General features: G+C 35.5%; 5 protein-coding genes and 1 long non-coding RNA gene across 9 annotated transcripts; 2 read left to right on the forward strand and 4 right to left on the reverse strand.

The window, feature by feature from the left end:
- Positions 87-527, forward strand: LOC109125998. The gene is made up of 2 exons (XR_002033039.1): positions 87-164; positions 249-527. It is a non-coding gene; the product is annotated as an uncharacterized LOC109125998 (long non-coding RNA).
- Positions 2,825-4,767, forward strand: LOC104708083 (annexin D6). Its single transcript, XM_010424572.2, has 4 exons — positions 2,825-2,996; positions 3,539-3,684; positions 3,772-3,990; positions 4,125-4,767. The coding sequence occupies exons 1-4, from the start codon at positions 2,921-2,923 to the stop codon at positions 4,638-4,640; spliced, it is 957 nt and encodes a 318-aa protein (XP_010422874.1). The 5' UTR covers positions 2,825-2,920; the 3' UTR covers positions 4,641-4,767.
- On the reverse strand, positions 4,692-5,490 carry LOC104708082. Its single transcript, XM_010424571.2, has one exon. It carries the CDS (start codon positions 5,392-5,394, stop codon positions 4,801-4,803), a length of 594 nt encoding a protein of 197 aa, XP_010422873.1. The 5' UTR covers positions 5,395-5,490; the 3' UTR covers positions 4,692-4,800.
- LOC104708084 lies at positions 6,732-9,969 on the reverse strand. 4 transcript variants are annotated; one of them, XM_010424574.2, is made up of 3 exons: positions 9,736-9,969; positions 7,202-9,105; positions 6,732-7,111 (listed from the first exon to the last, which is right to left on the reverse strand). In XM_010424574.2, exons 2-3 carry the CDS (start codon positions 9,045-9,047, stop codon positions 7,065-7,067), a joined length of 1,893 nt encoding a protein of 630 aa, XP_010422876.1. In that variant the 5' UTR covers positions 9,048-9,105; positions 9,736-9,969; the 3' UTR covers positions 6,732-7,064. The 4 variants fall into 4 exon arrangements, with proteins under 4 accessions (XP_010422876.1, XP_010422879.1, XP_010422877.1 ...); XM_010424577.2 differs by lacking the exon at positions 9,736-9,969 and adding an exon at positions 9,602-9,691; XM_010424575.2 differs by lacking the exon at positions 9,736-9,969 and adding an exon at positions 9,414-9,591.
- LOC104708085 lies at positions 10,120-12,298 on the reverse strand. The gene is made up of 3 exons (XM_010424578.2): positions 11,944-12,298; positions 10,856-11,601; positions 10,120-10,759 (listed from the first exon to the last, which is right to left on the reverse strand). The coding sequence occupies exons 1-3, from the start codon at positions 12,229-12,231 to the stop codon at positions 10,318-10,320; spliced, it is 1,476 nt and encodes a 491-aa protein (XP_010422880.1). The 5' UTR covers positions 12,232-12,298; the 3' UTR covers positions 10,120-10,317.
- On the reverse strand, positions 14,656-17,726 carry LOC104708086 (sulfate transporter 2.1-like). Its single transcript, XM_010424579.2, has 8 exons — positions 17,311-17,726; positions 16,821-17,051; positions 16,606-16,732; positions 15,991-16,277; positions 15,689-15,882; positions 15,465-15,556; positions 15,160-15,236; positions 14,656-15,068 (listed from the first exon to the last, which is right to left on the reverse strand). Exons 1-8 carry the CDS (start codon positions 17,722-17,724, stop codon positions 14,937-14,939), a joined length of 1,554 nt encoding a protein of 517 aa, XP_010422881.1. The 5' UTR covers positions 17,725-17,726; the 3' UTR covers positions 14,656-14,936.

The raw sequence follows: 17,732 nt of genomic DNA on the forward strand, positions 1-17,732 counted from the left end.
GACAATTTTTCACTTAATTTATGAGATTTTCCTTGTCGATAATGACTCTTAGTGTTGTTCTGGTGCCTTCTTCTCCTCTGCAGCTGTCCGTGACTACAGACTGTCTCTCCAACCTCAAAACTTGAATGGAGGAAGCATTGCATTTCCAGTGGTTCTTATCACAGGTAATTTTAAGTTGTTTCACTTTATATGTTATTTTTATATAATGATTCTTTAGTGTGGATATGATACTTTCTTCTCCTCTACAGTTGTTGTCAGTGACTACAAACAGTCTAACTTGAATGATGAAAAGAGAAACATACATCTGGAGTTGTAGAATTGTGAGACAATGGGATCTGCCACCACTATTTTCCTTTGCTGCTTAGGTTTCCCTGTTCACTTTCTCATATGGCCTGTTGGATTTTCTTTCTCGACAACTTTGTGGGTATGACATTGTTTCTTTCTCTATTATATTCTGATGGATGAATTGGCATTCTTCGCTCCTGGAATGTTGGCTTTAGGAGCTTCAGGTTATGGCCCTGATGAAGGTTAAAAGTTTATTTAACTTGCAGGAGGTACATTAGAATCCCAAATGTATGTAGCGTCTCAGTAAATTTTCTGTTGTGAACACTCAATTTTTACCAAAACAATCGCTAAAATATTTGCTTCCCAATATAAAATATCCCAAACCCCTCTACTAATTACTATACGGACATAAGTTAGCAGTTTCGAAATTTGAATCCAAATCAAAATAAATAATTACTCAAAACCATGATTCCCTCCTATGTCCGTTAAATAAAATATTTACTTCAACCCCTAATTTTTAGCTACCAAACGTCTTTACGTCAACACCTATATTGCATTTTCAGTTCTTACATCATACTTACTTCCTAAGTTCCTAAAACTCTTATTATTTCAATTTTCTTAAAAATTTAACATTTGCAGATATTCCCAAGAAAGTCTATGTGTACGTATTTGACCATACATTTTTATTAAATTTAATAAATAAATGTTTTTTGATATTACATATTTAAAAGTCTATGTGTAAATATTTTATCTTGGAACATATAAAATCAACTATATTATTTCTAATACAAAAATTTAAAATAAAAACTATATTTAAATATATATATATATATATATTAATATAACCACGCAAAGCGTGGGATTTTTCCTAGTTCAATATAAACTGATGAATCATTTTTCCTTAAGTCTATTTGAAAAGCTAAAAACATACTCAAAATATGCATCTTGTGAAGGCAGATGATGATATTTGATCCAGACAAAGACATAAGGGAAACAGGAAACCCCAAGTACAGCTAAATATATACCACCGAAGAACGGAAGTAGGCTTGGGCAAAATACCTGACCCGAAATATCCGTATTGGAACCGAACCGAAAAACTTCGGTTCGGATCGGGTATAAATCTTGTCCAATATATTAGTTGGATCTTAATTATAAAATACTCTTGGGTATCGGGTATTACCCGATCCGAACCGATACCCAATTAGTACCCATGTATATCCGAACCTATGTTGTTTATCATTTCATATATGTAATCTTTATGTGTGTTTATCAGTTGAGATTGCATTGAAGAAGAATCACATTTATCAGTTCGTCTCCACTCTCCACTACCTATATGGCTATATCTGCGGAAGATTTGTTTTTTTTTATAAATTCTATAACCCTAATCCACAGTTTCAATCTGGATTCTTTAAATGTCTTCGCTTCTTCTCCTGAATCTCCTCTTTCAGAGACGTCAAAGACTCATTCAAAAGTAAGTCTCATCGCTTAGTGAAGACGCCTACAATGCTTCACCATATGCAAACGATCTCTTCTTTGATTCTTGTTGTTTCTTTCAGTTTTTCTCAATACCTACTTCTAGATTTTATAAGACTTTTGAATTTGATTTTGGATGTTACTATTCTACTACTTGTTTATGTTTTAGATTAGACTTTTGGATCATGTTTTCTCTTGCTTGTTTTGCTTGTCTTTAGTTTCTAACTTTAGTTTAGTTATTTTGGTATGATTTTTTAGTTATAACTTCATGAAATTTGATATAGTTATTCAATTTATATAGGGTATTTTAGTTATATATATATATATATGGGTATTTTGGTTCTAAAATGGGTAAAAAATACTTATACCGAACCGAACCCAAAACATATCAGATATATTTCGATATTCCAAAAAAATACCCGAACCGACCCGAACCCAAAAAAACCCGAACCGAACCCGAACCGAAATTTCCATAATACCTATATGATTCTATAAATTATAAACCCGAATTACTCGAAACCCGAATTATCTGAACCGAACCCGAACCAATACCCGAATGCCCACCCCTAGACGGAAGGCAAAGTTTTTATCCGGTATAGAAACAACCTTGGCAACTACGTTGCATATTATTGGATTATATTTTCTTTACTTTTGTAATTTCATTTTCTTTAATTTTATGATTAATGACATATTATATATTTAATAATTATAAAACATATTACACCAATTATAATTAATTAGATAAATTATAAGTGGACAAAATTTAAGAAAGACATCTTTTAAAATTGTTTAAATTACCTATTGTTTAATTACCTATTTAATCATATATATAAATTGTTTAAATTCCATTAAATATTAAGCTTTATGACCCAAAAAAATGCAAAACATGATACTTGTTTTTTCATTTCTGTGTGCACTGGATACAGCCTGTAATTGTATTTAATAAAATTTTCCCCTTTTGCTAATTTACTTAAATTGCTTTGTCTTTTTAAAACAAAAATGATTAATAATTAAAGAAAGAAAAGAAGCTGGGATTTCATTTCACATTATTTAAGGTAGTGTGCGTTTTCCTCGTCTCACAGTTTCTTCATCTCATTTAGAGGGAGCACAAAAAAGAAAAAGAAAAAATATAAGGAAGAGAGATACTCTCAGTGGTCAGAGAATGGCGTCTCTCAGAACTCCTGCGACTATTCCTCTTCCTGAAGAAGACTCTGAGCAGCTCCACAAGGCCTTTAAAGGTTTTTCATCTCTCTCCCTTCGTTATGGAAGTAAAAGTTAAACTAGGCCTTGGTCACCTTTCATGCTTCGATTGAATCTATTTGCTGACTAGTCTGATCTACTGATCTAGCTAGCTGTTTTGGTTGATGATATGTACATAGGGTTTTTTAAATGCATGATAAGTTAGCTCTTTTCTATCTACTGATCAAAATCATGATTTTGCGATTAGAAAACTCCGTTGCATGATTCTTTTGTTACGATGCGAAATTGTGACACGTTATGTAATATTTTACTGATTTTTATTGTTGAAAGCGTTTTCTGATTCTGACCGTTTGGTTTTGTAACCGACGATTAGACAACTTTTTAGAACAGTTTAACTTGTTGTTTTCCTAAAAATTATTATAAGATTTTCCATTTATTTATTTTCTACTAGCAAAAATTATTTTTCTTGCGAATTTAAAGATTTTTACAATAGTTCTAAGATTTGGTTTAGTTTAATTGATCAGTTTGGTTACATTGCTGATTAAACTTCGGTTTGAAATTTTGTTTTTGTGTGGTGCAGGATGGGGAACCAATGAAGGGATGATCATATCAATCTTGGCTCATAGAAATGCAACACAGCGCAGCTTCATCCGTGCTGTTTACGCTGCTAACTACAACAAAGATCTTCTCAAGGAATTGGACAAAGAGCTGTCCGGTGACTTTGAGGTTTTTCAAAGAAATTTTTTTTTTTGTATCTTCATCTAATTATTATGGTTTGAGTATACTATGATTTGCTACTTTGCTTGAAAACAGAGAGCTGTGATGTTGTGGACTCTTGATCCTACGGAGAGAGATGCGTATTTGGCTAAGGAATCTACCCAAATGTTCACCAAGAACATTTGGGTTCTAGTCGAAATCGCGTGTACCAGACCAGCGCTTGAGTTTTTCAAGGCCAAGCAAGCATACCAAGCTCGCTACAGAACCTCTCTCGAAGAGGATGTTTCATACCACACATCTGGAGATGTTCGAAAGGTAGTGATGATCTAACCAAACTGATCTAATGATGGCTGCAATGAGTGAAGTGGTTTGTATACCATGTCAAGATTGAACAGTAATTTTCTAATCATATGTTTGTTGTTTTGTTTTGACCACTTGTGAAAATGCAGCTATTGGTTCCTCTTGTGAGCAGCTTCAGGTACGATGGAAATGCTGATGAGGTCAACGTGAAGGTCGCTAGATCTGAAGCTAAGACACTTCACAAGAAGATAACTGAGAAGGCTTACACTGATGAAGATCTCATCAGGATCTTGACAACAAGGAGCAAAGCTCAAATCAACGCAACGCTCAATCACTTCAAGGACAAGTTCGGAAGTTCCATTAACAAGTTTCTGAAGGAAGATTCGAACGATGAATATGTTCAACTTCTCAAAACCGCCATCAAATGCTTGACATATCCAGAGAAGTACTTTGAGAAGGTTCTACGTCGAGCCATCGTCAAGATGGGAACAGATGAGTGGGCACTTACCAGAGTGGTCACTACACGAGCAGAGGTCGACATGGAGAGGATCAAAGAAGAATACTTACGCAGGAACAGCGTACCTCTTGATCGAGCCATTGCTAATGACACTTCTGGTGACTACAAAGATATGCTTCTCGCTCTTCTCGGACATGGCCATGCTTGAAACAACATCACCGTTTCATTGTCTTCTATAAAACCAGTTGTGATTTGTCTCTTTTTTTTCATTTTCTTAAACTTTGATCCTTAGTTTTCTCGTTTTAATTTATTGCATCAACTCATTCGGTTCTTTACATTAGATCTTAATTAAAAATTTCTCGTACAAACTAAATTCCAGCTACCGCACACGCCACAACAAAAGCCTCATAATCTAAACAATTACATACTCTCCTACACTCTCTACACTCACAAAGATCTTCCACTCTCTTAGTAGTATTCACCAATTTTGAGGCTTGCACTTTTAAAGCTATCTTCAATAAAAGAGGCTTATCACAATCTTCCAAAACCCGATCTTTCGTCTCACCCATCACTAAAAAACTCTCAATCTCCATCCCATTCGACTCTATAACCGATCTCCATGAAATCTCTCCTCTACCAACCAACTCTGATTTAGACCACTTCCTCAAAAACGACGTCCCTTTTCTTCTCCGCAGTTCGAAAACAACGGTTTGTTGCTTTAGTTCTTCAACCGCGGCTTCTTTCCCTTGGCACTCCAGACCGAATGACTGGTTCCAGTTCATGACCTTTTGGTCTGATCTCGAACGGATCTCTGCAGTGTTTAGTTTGATCTTACTGTTATTCCCTGCATGGAGATAGAACCTAACGAAGAGAGCGGTTGGTGATGACTTGAGCTCTACGTTTCTCGCTTCCACCACTTTAACTTCAAGTTTAAGAGAACGAATGTTTTCACGGTTACCCATTTTCTTGAAAATATCGAATCAAACCAAGAATTTTTCTTTTTTAACCGAGGTAATAACAATTAGAGCGAATTTTAGAGAAATGAAGCCCTATGTGATGAATATGTTGTGCATGAACAAATTCTCACTATTTATATAAAGATTTATGTGGAATGTTCGAGGAAAGATTGCACTAGATTTTCCACATTGTGCGTAATTAAATATTCTAATCATGTTAGTGATGGTTTTATTTTATAATTTAAACTCTTGAGCATCTCAAACGACCAAGGGTCGATTTTAATAATGACTCTTGCCCATAGTTTTGGGAGATAATTAGATATAGATACGTAGGATCAGTGGATCACCATATAGAGAATTTTATAACTTGCAAAAAGAAAATAAGGTGCACATTTTGAAGAATTGACCATTACTACATTACATCTCGCGTGGACACATCCAATAGCCGAAAGCTGTTTGAAATAGCGTCAGCAGAATCAAATTAAATAAGAACAATTCTTTACTAGATACATTCGATTGCATATATAAAAATGAGTATGGAATTTGACTCAAAAGATATAATTACAATAAATATTAGCCACGAATCTTATCCCATGTAGTCATAAACGATAGACTTGATAACATAAGAAAATGCGCAAGCAAAATTATCTGATCACAATTCATTCTTGACAAAAGTTATGTATACTACTAATTAATATCTATGATTATTTTAAAAAAAATATAATTTTAGTTTCTAAAACAATTCATGTTCAATAAGCATACTCATAGTTAAACAGAGTTGATGTTAATTTTGAGTTTCTATCTTAAAGTACCATTTTCTTTATGGGAAACTAACTTACAAACCCCCAAAACAACATGTCCACGAAACTTGAGTTTTAAGTGGTTTTCTCATAATGAAGTGTTTTCTTCTATAATATGAAAGGACAACATTGTTTTAGTTCATATCTAGACCCCTGTTTATTATATCCGTTGGACTTATCCAAAGGACGGCATTTTTAAAACCAAGTGTGCCAATTTAGACAATATCACTGCCGTTTGCAAAAAGACAGTGAGAAGAGAAGATATCTTCTCAAACCTGACGTAAAAAGGTAAATAGTGACTTGGTACATATCCTCATTCCACCAATCAAGTTTCACTCTCGTGTCTTCGAATGTAGATCTTCCATTTTTCAAATCGTCTACTTTACAATATTGTATCGTACTCATTACCCACGAAAATCCCCTTTCTTAGCACAATTTTGTAGTGTAGAAACTCTCCCACAGTCCCAATAATACTTGGACAAAAAAAACTAGACAATAATCTCCCAAACACAAAAAAAAAATCCTATAAATCATTTTTGTAACACAAGAGAAAATGTAATTTATACAAATTGGAACACATTGTCTCTTGAACAAATTTTAAAGTACATACACCACAAAATAAAATAACTGAAAAACAAAACATTTGTTCCTTTCTTCTTTACTCCTCAAATGGATCAAATTTAATTTACCACAAATTCTACAATCACGCAAAACTAAACAAAGAAAGGAAAAATAAAAATAAAAAAGATCGAACTTACGATTTCCATGAAAAGCAAGTTTCTTGCTTGTAACAAATACTAAAACCCATACAAAGACTTCTCTGTTCTTCTTAAGCTTCTTTTAACGAATCTTGTTTGATCCGTTGTTTCCAGTGATTCAGATTTCATCTTCTGCTAGCTTTATGCTGTATCCATGCCTCATACCTGAACCAAATTCATAGATTTTAGCACCAAAGACTATTAACTAAGTTGATCAAGATCATAACCATGCAAGTAAACCGCTAAAAATCTTACCTTTGGCAGAAGTTTTCTCAGTTTTCTCACTAGATTTATCCCGGTTCTTCCACTTCTCTCCATGGCCTTCATCTTCCTCTTCTTCCTCATCATCAAGCCCCATGTGATCTCTTCCATCATCTCCAATATCGCTCTCACTCGCTGTTTCCCATTCAGAATCATCCGTTTCATTTCCATACACTTCTCTCTCTTCACCTTTCCTATGCACACCTCCATGCTTCAATGCTGCTTCTTTAAACAACCAAGCTGCTCGCATCTGCTTCTTCACCAACCTCTCTGCGTAATCAGGAACCTTGTTCTGTCTCATGGAGAGATCCGGGTCATTCGACTGAGAACACTCGTTGATGAACAAGATTGCGTCCAACAAACTCTCTTTAGCTAAACCTAACATATCATAAGCCTGAGCTCTTCTCCAAAGACTCTTAGCATGCCGGTTTACGGGATTGTGCAAGCAAAGCGCACGTGTGGCGTCGCTTATAGCAACCAGAGGCTGTTGCAACAAGAGATGGCACTGAGCTCTATTGCTATACAACACTACTCTTTCCTTCTTTGACCTCATTGGACATAGAGACAAAGCTTCTGAGTACTTCTCTGCTGCACCAGCGATGTCTCCTGAAGAAAAAAGAGAGTTACCTTCGAGTTTGACCACTAACGCTGCTGCTTGTTTGATATGAAGATCCTCTTTAGGCATACTCTTCTCCCATTTAAGTCTTTGTCTGGAACTTACTGTCTCTTCGATCAATTCCCTTGAACGGTTACCCATGGAGCTGCATTCTTGAAGAACACTCACAATGGAATCTCCAAGTTTCTTGTGATCACCCAAGTTTGTGATCTCTGCAAGATCAACAAGCGTAGGCACTGCTTTGTCTATTACTTTGTGAGATGTATTAGGATCTTGAAGCAACCAAAGAAGACACTCTATCGCCATATACTGCCAATCATCAGAAGAACGAGCGATGTTACACAAAGCCTCAATCATTCCTGGACACGCAGAGACAGGTCCACGGCCAAGTTTATGCTGACAGATTGTTCTAAGCAAACCAATACCAGCCGGAGAGTTCTCATTAACAAGTCCACCCCACATAACCGGAAGATTCACTAGAAACTCAGGTTTGCACAGAGTGGGAAGAAACTCTGGTTTAAAGGCGAAACAGTTTATGAGCTGAAGAGACCAACACTGCAACTGGCTAGCCCATTCCTCAGCTTTTCTTGACTCCATCTCAACACCTCCCATCCCACGTGTAAGCAGATCACAATGGTAACTCAACCTTCGATCCGGATACTGGTAAAAATGAGAATAAACTATTTCCAAAGAGCTCATAGCCAACTGTATAGCAAGCTCAAGGATCTCACCATGATTTGCAACAGCAGGGAAAGTACTAGGATAAGTAGCCAAATGTCCTAAAGCACGAACCGCCACTCTTTGTTCAACCCAAGTAAGCCTACCTCTTAAAAGCTCAACAAGTGGAGCAATCACACCAGCTTCAACACTTCTCTCAGCAAACTCTTCCATATTCATAGTGTAAGACCCGATAATGTGAGCAGCGTAATAAGGGATGTATATGTTCTGGTCATGAGATAGCCAACGCCGGTTTTTAAGACCTTTCCATATCAAAGCAGACATACACTCAAAGATTCCAAGCTCAATGAACTCAGGATCGTTAGGATGAGCCATTGCAGTGTTCCATAGACCACTAATGGGAAGAACTTGACCATCATCGTCTTGAGAAGGAAGATCTCGAAAGAATTTGAGAATGCAGGATCTTCGTTTACTCGGGTTTCCTTCTTTCATTACACAGAAGAAACATCCTGGATAAGGACACTCTTGTGATGAAGCTTTATCCATTGACAACCAAAACTTGTGTACGCTTCTTCTTCGATGTTGCTACCAATCAATTAATAATCTACATAACAACAAATACCAAAAAAAAAACATATCATTAGCTCAAAAATATGTAACAAGAACAATTTTTTCCAATTATAATAAAAAATTAATATGCATCTACTTGCCAAGTAAAATTCTGAAAACGAAAGGCGAAATTGGATCTTACGCGAAAAAAAAATCAGAGTGGTCCTAAGTTTTGAAAAATCATAGAGGGAAACAAAGAGACAACTAAAATCGACAAAAAAAAAAAAGATACTGTAAAATTTCACAATCTCGAATACAAAAGCATAAAACCAAATTGATTTCGCAGCTAAAAGACAACATTACTCTAATCAATTAGATCTCTGGGGGCAAGAGGACAACAACGCATATCAAACAATGGAGCTTCTTGATGTGTAAAAAAAACAGTAAGATCTAAGTTCTGAAACACTTCAAATCAGCTAAATTTGGTGTAAGAACCCAGACCCAGAAGAGGATTCTGAAAATTATAATGAAAGCATGAATCTTTGAGATACCCATTTAAAAACCCAAGTCTCTCGTATACGTTACAAACAACAAAAAGAGAAACTTTTTCCTATTAATTTTCTTTGGTTGCTGATTTATTTTGACTGAGAGAGAGAAAAGGCTAAGAAAAAAAAAAAGAAGATACCTAAAATTAGGAAATTGGCAAAGTAACCCTACAAAAACAGTAGATTACTACTGCTACTTCTTCGATCTTTACGATGAATTGAACAATTGTACAGCTGCATTTAGGCCACGATTCGACATAGGAAGTGACAACAACGTTGAAGACGAGAGAGATGAGAGATGGATCTTCTCTCTTGAGTATAAAAGTTTGGGAAAGAAAGAAGAGTAAAGTGAATTATCAGAACCCAAATATCGAAATAATTCCAATCTACTGACGCGCTCCCTACCTCTCTGTTCTGTCGGAACCCGGTTTGTGTCCGGTTTAATTTCACATATGTCTGATGTTTTTACCAAATTAATACTCCGCATTTATGAATTTGATTTTTGGAATTAAGAAAGCGAGATATGTATCATTCAACACTCATTAGTCATTAATATATTTCCTTACAAGAACCAAAAAAAAATCAGTAATTTTATTTTTTTCCTTTTAACTCTGTTCTTGTAATGTTTGTTATCTACCGGTATATTACACTTGAAGTGCATCACCCCATTTTCCTATCATTGAAGTATGGAACCCCTGTTGTCAATAACCCCATATCATCCATCACTTCACACTCTCACTCTGATGCTGCTTCAGCAAATAAGTCTCATCATGTTCCTCAGCTCCAAAACACTTCACCTCAACTTCATCTTCTTCTTCTTCATTGAGTTGATGCATCTCTGACTCGATCAAGGCTTGCATTTTCGCTCTGTCTCGGTCCCTCGGGTATGTGCAGTATAGAAACGAGTAGATTGTGGTACATATCAGCATTGGGATCCCGATCGATGTGTAGAGTGCTTTAGCTAGCGATGCTGCGTTCTCTCTGTCTGTTTCAACCTTGATCGAGCTTGACGATCCTTCCGGGATAGGTTTATATCCATAGATGTTCTGAGCAAGCATCCCTACAATAGGAGGAGCAAAAGAAGCTAATATTGACTCGAATGATTTGTCTAACGCGTAGATGCTTGTCCGTGCTCTCTCTGGAACTATCTCTGCAAATATCGGACTGTATAAAAACCATTTCAGGCAGATTCTTTCCAAGATTCAAGAAAAAACAAACAAAAAAATCAAGAAGATTGGAAAATATATGTATTAAACTTACCCGTTTGTAGCTGCAGCATTCCATGACATGCATAATCCCATGATGACAATAACTAGACCGTGGCTAAAGGCCGTGGAAGGGTCATCAGGTAATCCGATAAGCAAAATCGCAGCTAAAGGAATCGCCGAAGCAGAGCTTATCTGAGACAGGATGATCCTACCGGCATTTGGGAACTTCTTGGCGAGAGAATCTCCCATGTATCCTCCAAATAAACCTCCGATAGAGCAAGAAACGGTAAAGAGAGTTATTAGAACCGCGGTTGTTTTGTGGGAGAAACCGATGAGTTCTAGCCACAATGGTGCAAAAGCCAAAGCTGACCAAGGGAAGCAACCCGAAACTCCCTGAGCAACAAAGATTTGGAAAGATGGAATTTTTATAACCATCTTGGCCTCTCTCAATAGATCACTTATGTCTGACAAGAAAGGTTTGTCTTTGTCAAGTTTTGTGATTTTCTTGTCGCTGTAATGAGGATCACTGGCAAAGAGGCGGACCAAGATACCGACTATCACGCTTACAAAACCCACCAAGAAGAAGGCAACTCTCCAGCCAGCGATGCCATTGAAAGATTTTGAGGCCAAGAGGATAGAACAGAGATTTCCAAGTATAGAACCAATATTTGAAGTAAGTCCTAGCCATCCAAATGCCACGCCACGGTTACTTTCTTCGGTTGAGTCAGCGACTAGTGACAGAATCGCGGGTGTCACAATGGCCAGCCCTATCCCGTTCAAGCCTCTTGATACTGCCACCTAGTTTCAACCAGCAAAACATATAGCAAAAATGTAAAATCCGTTCCATTCATATTTGTGGCAAATGGGTAAAATCCAAATTCACTTTCGAACCAAGCAATCCCCTGAACAACACATAACACAGACTAAGTTCTCATGCCTTTTTCTTTCTATGAAACCAAATGAATCTCAACATCAAGCCACAAAAAGCAACGATCTTTGATTGTCTAGTCGCCTAAACTGAAACCTTTCCTTATCAAGCTTCACACTTTGTGCTACCCAGATCAACAGATTCCAAAACCCAACAGATCTGATTCCAGTTTACTTAGAACAGAGCAAAAAGGTTAAAGAAGAAGTCCAAACCTGTAAAAAAGTGGTGGAGACGGCGACAAGGAACGTTGCAGTGGCCCAAAGGAAAGCGCCGAGAGCGATGACGTGAGCTCGGTTATGTCTAGAAGACAAGTAAGCGGCTAAAGGGTAACAAGAAGACTGAACAATAGACCGGAACAGAGTTAGAGTTCCAAGAGCTGTGGGATCTACGTGTAGTGCATCTCCTACTTCTTTATAAACTCCTGGAAGTAGAGACTCGTCGGCTCTTTCCATGATTCCGGCGAGATAAACTAGAACTAATGTTAGAGTCTCCGACTTCATCGTCACTCACCGCGGCGAGATCGAACACGGGGGATTTGGTTCTTCTCACTTGCTTCAACGGCAAGAGAAAAAGTCAAGTCTTCAAAGGTTGACGAAGGAGAATGAATATATGCAGTCCAGATGTATATAATGACACGTGGACGGATAAGATTTCAATACACAAAGACGTGGACCCCTTTACACTTTTCGATCGGATGAAATTGGATTCATAAAGTCTTTACAAGAATTTATTTAGGGAAATCTCGTTAGTTTCCTAATTTGCAATATTGTCAATGTTATCCATCTTTGTCTAACTTAATTTTATCTTTGAATTTGTAAAATATATATACTTTCCTTTTATACGCTTCTTGTGTTTTTCTTTTGTAAAGACATGTGGATTCTTTTGTCTAATTGTGACGTGTTATAGACATGTGGATTATTTTGTCTATATTGTAAAGACTATTTTTCAAGCAAAATTTTCCAATTTAATTTATTATTTTTAGAGTGTATGTGCAAAAATTAATATGATTTTAATGTATTAATTATTATTTAGTTATAATATTAGATTTTAAATTTAATAAATCAATACAGGATATTTTTCACAATGAAAATTATTTGGAAATAAAATTATATACCACTTTTAACCCCAAGAAAAATGATTTCATCAGAAAGTATAGTATTATGTGGTTACTGTTTGGCCCAAATAAAAAAAAAAGGAACTTATGTGTTAGTTTAAAAATGAATAAATAAAAGGAATTATGTGTTTGGTTTAAGACTTGAAGCCCATTTGTTAGCATCGGTCTTTTCCACTAAATGGTCTAACTCTACATTTTATATGGGCTTAGAGTCCATATATATAAGCTACTATTAGTATAGAACTACATATAAATAAAGCTTCAACTTATAGAACTACATATAAATAAAGCTTCAACTCCCTTTTTTGCCAAACAGTTATATAAGCTTCAACTAAGTGACTAATCATTAATTTCTCTTATCTTTTTGGGTTTTTAGTGATAGAAGTCAGAGCTCATTGTTATTAACTCAACACTAAAGATAATTCAATTCGTATAGCGATAACAAATGCTTATAAGTTTGTGAAACAGAATCGTAGTCTAGTAGTATTAATAATCGTGGGTATCATCAATATAGGTCATTTCAGAATCATCGCCATTATGTTAGTGATGATTATACAGGACTAGTTTGACGGAGATAATAGCAGCAAGGTTTATTTGAAGATGTATATATCACACGTGGGAGAAGCAAAAGAAAAAGAAAGAAAAAAAAAATGCAAATAATTGACAAAAGTGTTGACCAACTTCGTCCAATGCTTTCTCTTACCGAATCATCGATCACCACTCACTCGTTGTCATTTATAACCTTCTTCAAATTAGAACAAAAAAAAAAACTAAAAACACGCAATCAACGGTACCAAAATATTAGCAATATAATGTTGATACAATTTAGTTATTTTAAAAGACAAAAAAATAGTTCATAAAGCCTGCGTAATTAGAAATTTTTTTGATTAACCAAAATCTTCTCACAAACAGCCAAATATAAACAGATAGTGATCATGCTCGTATTATTAAATAACAAAAAAAAATGTCATTAAAATTGGACAGCATATTTCATTTTATATCCCTCCGAAATCATTCTCTTCAAATACTAGTAGTAAAGTTCTTAATTGGATTTATGGAAGAAAAAAAAAAGTTAAGCACCATAATGAAAGTCTTTTAAGAGTTAGGTCCATGACATTCCATATCTATGTCGTAGGAGTTAGCACCACCATACCCACATATTGACCGAAAAAGGAAATATGCATTGGACCACAAACGCAACTTCAAGTGTTATTTTTTTTTAGAATGGTTAATTAGTGTTTCAAAGCATACAAATTAAAAACAGTTTTCCATAATTTAAATAGAGTGTAATGAGTTAACAATCATAGACCTCAGCAAATCAACTTTGTCCTCAAGTTTTATCAGATTCAGTGAACCTAGACGCATATACTGAAGCTGTGAAAAAAAAAATCAAGAAAAGATCGTGAATTGAAACAGTGGTGCCCATTAACTTCAATAATTAAAAGTTAAAAAAAAGTGGGATTAGACTATTTAAATTTGGAGACATCATTAACCCTCCGAATATAGCTTCTCACTCTTGACTTTTCCAAGTGACATCAAATACTACTACTACTTCTATTAATTAGTACTGTACGCTCTAAATAGTACTGTACGCTATTAAAGTCCTTCCACTTAAATTGATTCAACAAATTCGTAAATTACTTTTGTTCAACGGATTTAGATACATTGTACCTAGACATGTGTTTTTGAACATTCGGTTTCTAGAATTTCAACACGAAATTTTTAATTACGGAATCACGTTTAATAAGAGAGGATACCAAATATAAATCTCACTCAATAACATTTTTAATCATCATACAAAACACCAATATATATCAAAACGTACATATAAATATATACATTATTTCCAAGTTTTGTTACACACACCCTTCGATCGTCATGACACTATAGTTTGCATGACTTATTTAATCACGACCGAGCTTACGTACCAAGGCACACTACAATATTACACATACGTACTAAATAATTATACAACATCATCATGCACACCTCTCATAATTTAAACTACAGGAACTGACATAAAACTCACATGCAATATTATCCGGTAACACATATATATATATATATATGTAATATTAAGAAAACTATTTTTTAAACTTTTAATCCAAAGCAAGCATCGAGAGCTTCTTCGATTGTCATGTAAACTTTGCCCCCGATTTTGCTTACGAACCTTGCTTGATTCAGCTTGTGGATCACTTCCCATTTCGGGTTCACGATTACTAGCTGCAAAAAAAAAATGAAAAACAATGATATATCTTTTCTCGTTTTTAAAGAGATAACGACGGATTAACTTGTTAGAATGTAAACTAATTACCTCAACACCAGCCTGAGTTAGATTGTTTTGGAGCTCCACCAAAGCAGTAATCCCCGATGTATCGACGTTTATCAAATCTAATCAATAAATAATTATGAGAAAGACTGAACAAAACATAAAAGTAATAAAAACTAGAGTTTCAAATCTTTTTTAATTGTGGCTATCTCGATATTTCAACCCAAAAAAAAAAAAAAAAAAAAAAAAANAGGTGAGTAGTAAAATAAATGAATTTCATCTATCGGATCATTTTTTGTGAGCTATATAAACACTTTATAATTTGCATTATCCTTGTGAGTTCCACTTACTTGACATATCAAGGACTACAAAGAGGATCTTTCTCTTGGCATTGCTCTTTATATTTTCTTCTTCCTCCTCCTCATTGACACATCCCATAATCCTATATATAGACAATCAAAAAACACTTATTCTACTTAAACAACTGTATATACATACATATCATATTCTTAAATAATGTTGTAATGAATTGTTATGCATGTCATATCCATAAAAGAATACTAGTATACTATACCTTTCCTCGATGGAACTGGCATTAGCGAAGCACAACAACGCAGACTTGACTCGAAAAATTAATACTCCAGGAGTCTTAACCGTCATAGGATATTGATTAGTATCTGCAAAAATATCGGTTCCGGGCATTCTCCTGAGCGTTTCAACCCCTGGTCTGACTGAGATGAGTATGATTTTGGCAAACGAAATAACCACCTAGCACACATAAACACACGATCATTTATTAATCTCTTCATATATATGTATAACCGAAATGATTCTAATTATTTTGATAAAGTTTATATCTTCGTTACTAGCACGTACCGCGACAAGAAGTCCAATCTCAACTGAAGCAAATAAAACACCAACGAAAGCTCCAATGAGAGCAAGAAAGTCAAATTTATCGACTTTCCAAATGTGAATGGCCTCATTGATGTCAATTAATCCCGGAAGTGCTGAGAGAATTATGGAAGCGAGGATGGCAATTGGGGTATAGTAGAGAAGCCTCGTTAGACACTCGAGTGCTACAAACACCGTAACCGACATTACAATGTTCGACATTGCTGTCTCACATCCTGCCGCGAAGTTCACAGCTGTCCGAGAGAATGAACCTAAATTGCAAAATTGTTATACTTTAGATCGTCACTTACAATATATATATAATTTACATGTTTATATTACATAACGTAATTAAAACTGTTAAACAAATAAACTTTCGGTCACAATCAACCATTAAGTGGACGTGATTTGATGTTTCGTAGAAATGTATATGTATCTTTAACTAAGAAAATAGAGGAGTTTCCTAAACCAGTAATCAACTCTATCAGAAAGAAAAAAATTGGCATTCCACCAAAAATGACTTTTATTTCACATTCCACCAAAAAATGGTCCATGTAAATGTTTATATTATAAAAAATAATAAGTTGAATAATCAATTACCAGTAGCAGCGTAACAAGATGTGAAGGAACCGATAACATTCGAAAATCCAATGGCCATCATTTCTTTGTTTCCATCGAGTCTGTACCCTTTAATTCCAGCGAACGACCTCCCTACCGCAATCGCCTCCTGAAAAAAAAAAAAAAAGTAATTAGACGATAAAATTTAAAATATTGTTCAAAAAAACAATGCTTTAATGCTACCTATAACTACTTACGGTTAAAGCAATAATGGCAATGATTAAACCGATTTTAGCGATTTGTCCGAGATGAGGAGTATTAAAGTCGAGATCGTGAATGGAGATTGGATTAAGACCTCCTTTAATGTGCTTCACCGTCTTCACGCCATGCTCGTCCGCTTTAGTCAGAAACACCATTACCGTCGACACTACCACGGCGATCAACGGAGCTATTGCCGGTAGCCAAAATAACTTCTTGTTCTTCTTCCCCTAATACACGTACATATATTTCATTGCTAATTAATTTCAGTTCATTATCTAACACTTTCTCTAGAAATCTCCAAAAATTGTGTTCACAAATTTAATATTAATTCTTTGAAAGAAAAAAATTTGATGTTTCTAAACGTTTGAATTTGCGTTTGAAACAATATACTATCCTATAATACATTATATGTTAGTGCTTATTGGTTTAAAGAACGTTATAATTATATATATAGTGGTAGACGAATCAACGAAAAGAACCACTTACGATGAAGCGAGTGATAAGGATAAAACTGAGGAAGGAACACCCGAGGATGAAAGTGTGAGGGCTCCACTGTTGTTGACAAGATCGCCATACAGCTCGAAGAACAGAGACAATGTCGGTGTTGGTGGTGAAGTTGGTGATACCAAGCAAACCTTTGAGCTGTTGGAGTCCGATTACAATAGCTGCACCTCCCATGAACCCTACTATGGCTGCGTGCGACAGAAAATCAACCAGAAACCCTAATCTGAATAACCCGAAAGAAGCTTGGAAGATCCCGGCAAAGAAGGTTGTGGTTATGACTAGTTTCTTGTATCCCAAGGGATCTACTTCTGGATCTATGAGTTTCTGCAACATTGAGGATATAAGGAGGGATACTACAGCCACTGGTCCGATAGCTATCTCTCTTGATGTCCCCATCAATGCAT

The sequence above is a fragment of the Camelina sativa genome, chromosome 8, assembly GCF_000633955.1.
Source record: "Camelina sativa cultivar DH55 chromosome 8, Cs, whole genome shotgun sequence".
In the NCBI taxonomy this organism is placed as follows: Eukaryota; Viridiplantae; Streptophyta; class Magnoliopsida; order Brassicales; family Brassicaceae; genus Camelina; species Camelina sativa.

What these genes read in the sequence shown, in the direction of transcription:
- LOC104708086 (XM_010424579.2), bottom strand. Translation starts at nt 17,724, where the DNA reads ATGGGGACATCAAGAGAGATAGCTATCGGACCAGTGGCTGTAGTATCC. An exon ending in GCCAGTTCCATCGAGGAAAG is followed by an intron (nt 15,557 to 15,688) that starts GTATAGTATACT and finishes GTCTATATATAG; the next exon opens with GATTATGGGATGTGTCAATG. An exon ending in TGTAGTCCTTGATATGTCAA is followed by an intron (nt 15,237 to 15,464) that starts GTAAGTGGAACT and finishes TTTATTGATTAG; the next exon opens with ATTTGATAAACGTCGATACA.
- LOC104708085 (XM_010424578.2), bottom strand. Translation starts at nt 12,231, where the DNA reads ATGAAGTCGGAGACTCTAACATTAGTTCTAGTTTATCTCGCCGGAATC. An exon ending in TCTCCACCACTTTTTTACAG is followed by an intron (nt 11,602 to 11,943) that starts GTTTGGACTTCT and finishes GGTTGAAACTAG; the next exon opens with GTGGCAGTATCAAGAGGCTT. An exon ending in AATGCTGCAGCTACAAACGG is followed by an intron (nt 10,760 to 10,855) that starts GTAAGTTTAATA and finishes GTTTTTATACAG; the next exon opens with TCCGATATTTGCAGAGATAG.
- LOC104708084 (XM_010424574.2), bottom strand. Translation starts at nt 9,047, where the DNA reads ATGGATAAAGCTTCATCACAAGAGTGTCCTTATCCAGGATGTTTCTTC. An exon ending in TGAGAAAACTTCTGCCAAAG is followed by an intron (nt 7,112 to 7,201) that starts GTAAGATTTTTA and finishes AATTTGGTTCAG; the next exon opens with GTATGAGGCATGGATACAGC.
- LOC104708082 (XM_010424571.2), bottom strand. Translation starts at nt 5,394, where the DNA reads ATGGGTAACCGTGAAAACATTCGTTCTCTTAAACTTGAAGTTAAAGTG.
- LOC104708083 (XM_010424572.2), top strand. Translation starts at nt 2,921, where the DNA reads ATGGCGTCTCTCAGAACTCCTGCGACTATTCCTCTTCCTGAAGAAGAC. An exon ending in AGCTGTCCGGTGACTTTGAG is followed by an intron (nt 3,685 to 3,771) that starts GTTTTTCAAAGA and finishes GCTTGAAAACAG; the next exon opens with AGAGCTGTGATGTTGTGGAC. An exon ending in CATCTGGAGATGTTCGAAAG is followed by an intron (nt 3,991 to 4,124) that starts GTAGTGATGATC and finishes GTGAAAATGCAG; the next exon opens with CTATTGGTTCCTCTTGTGAG.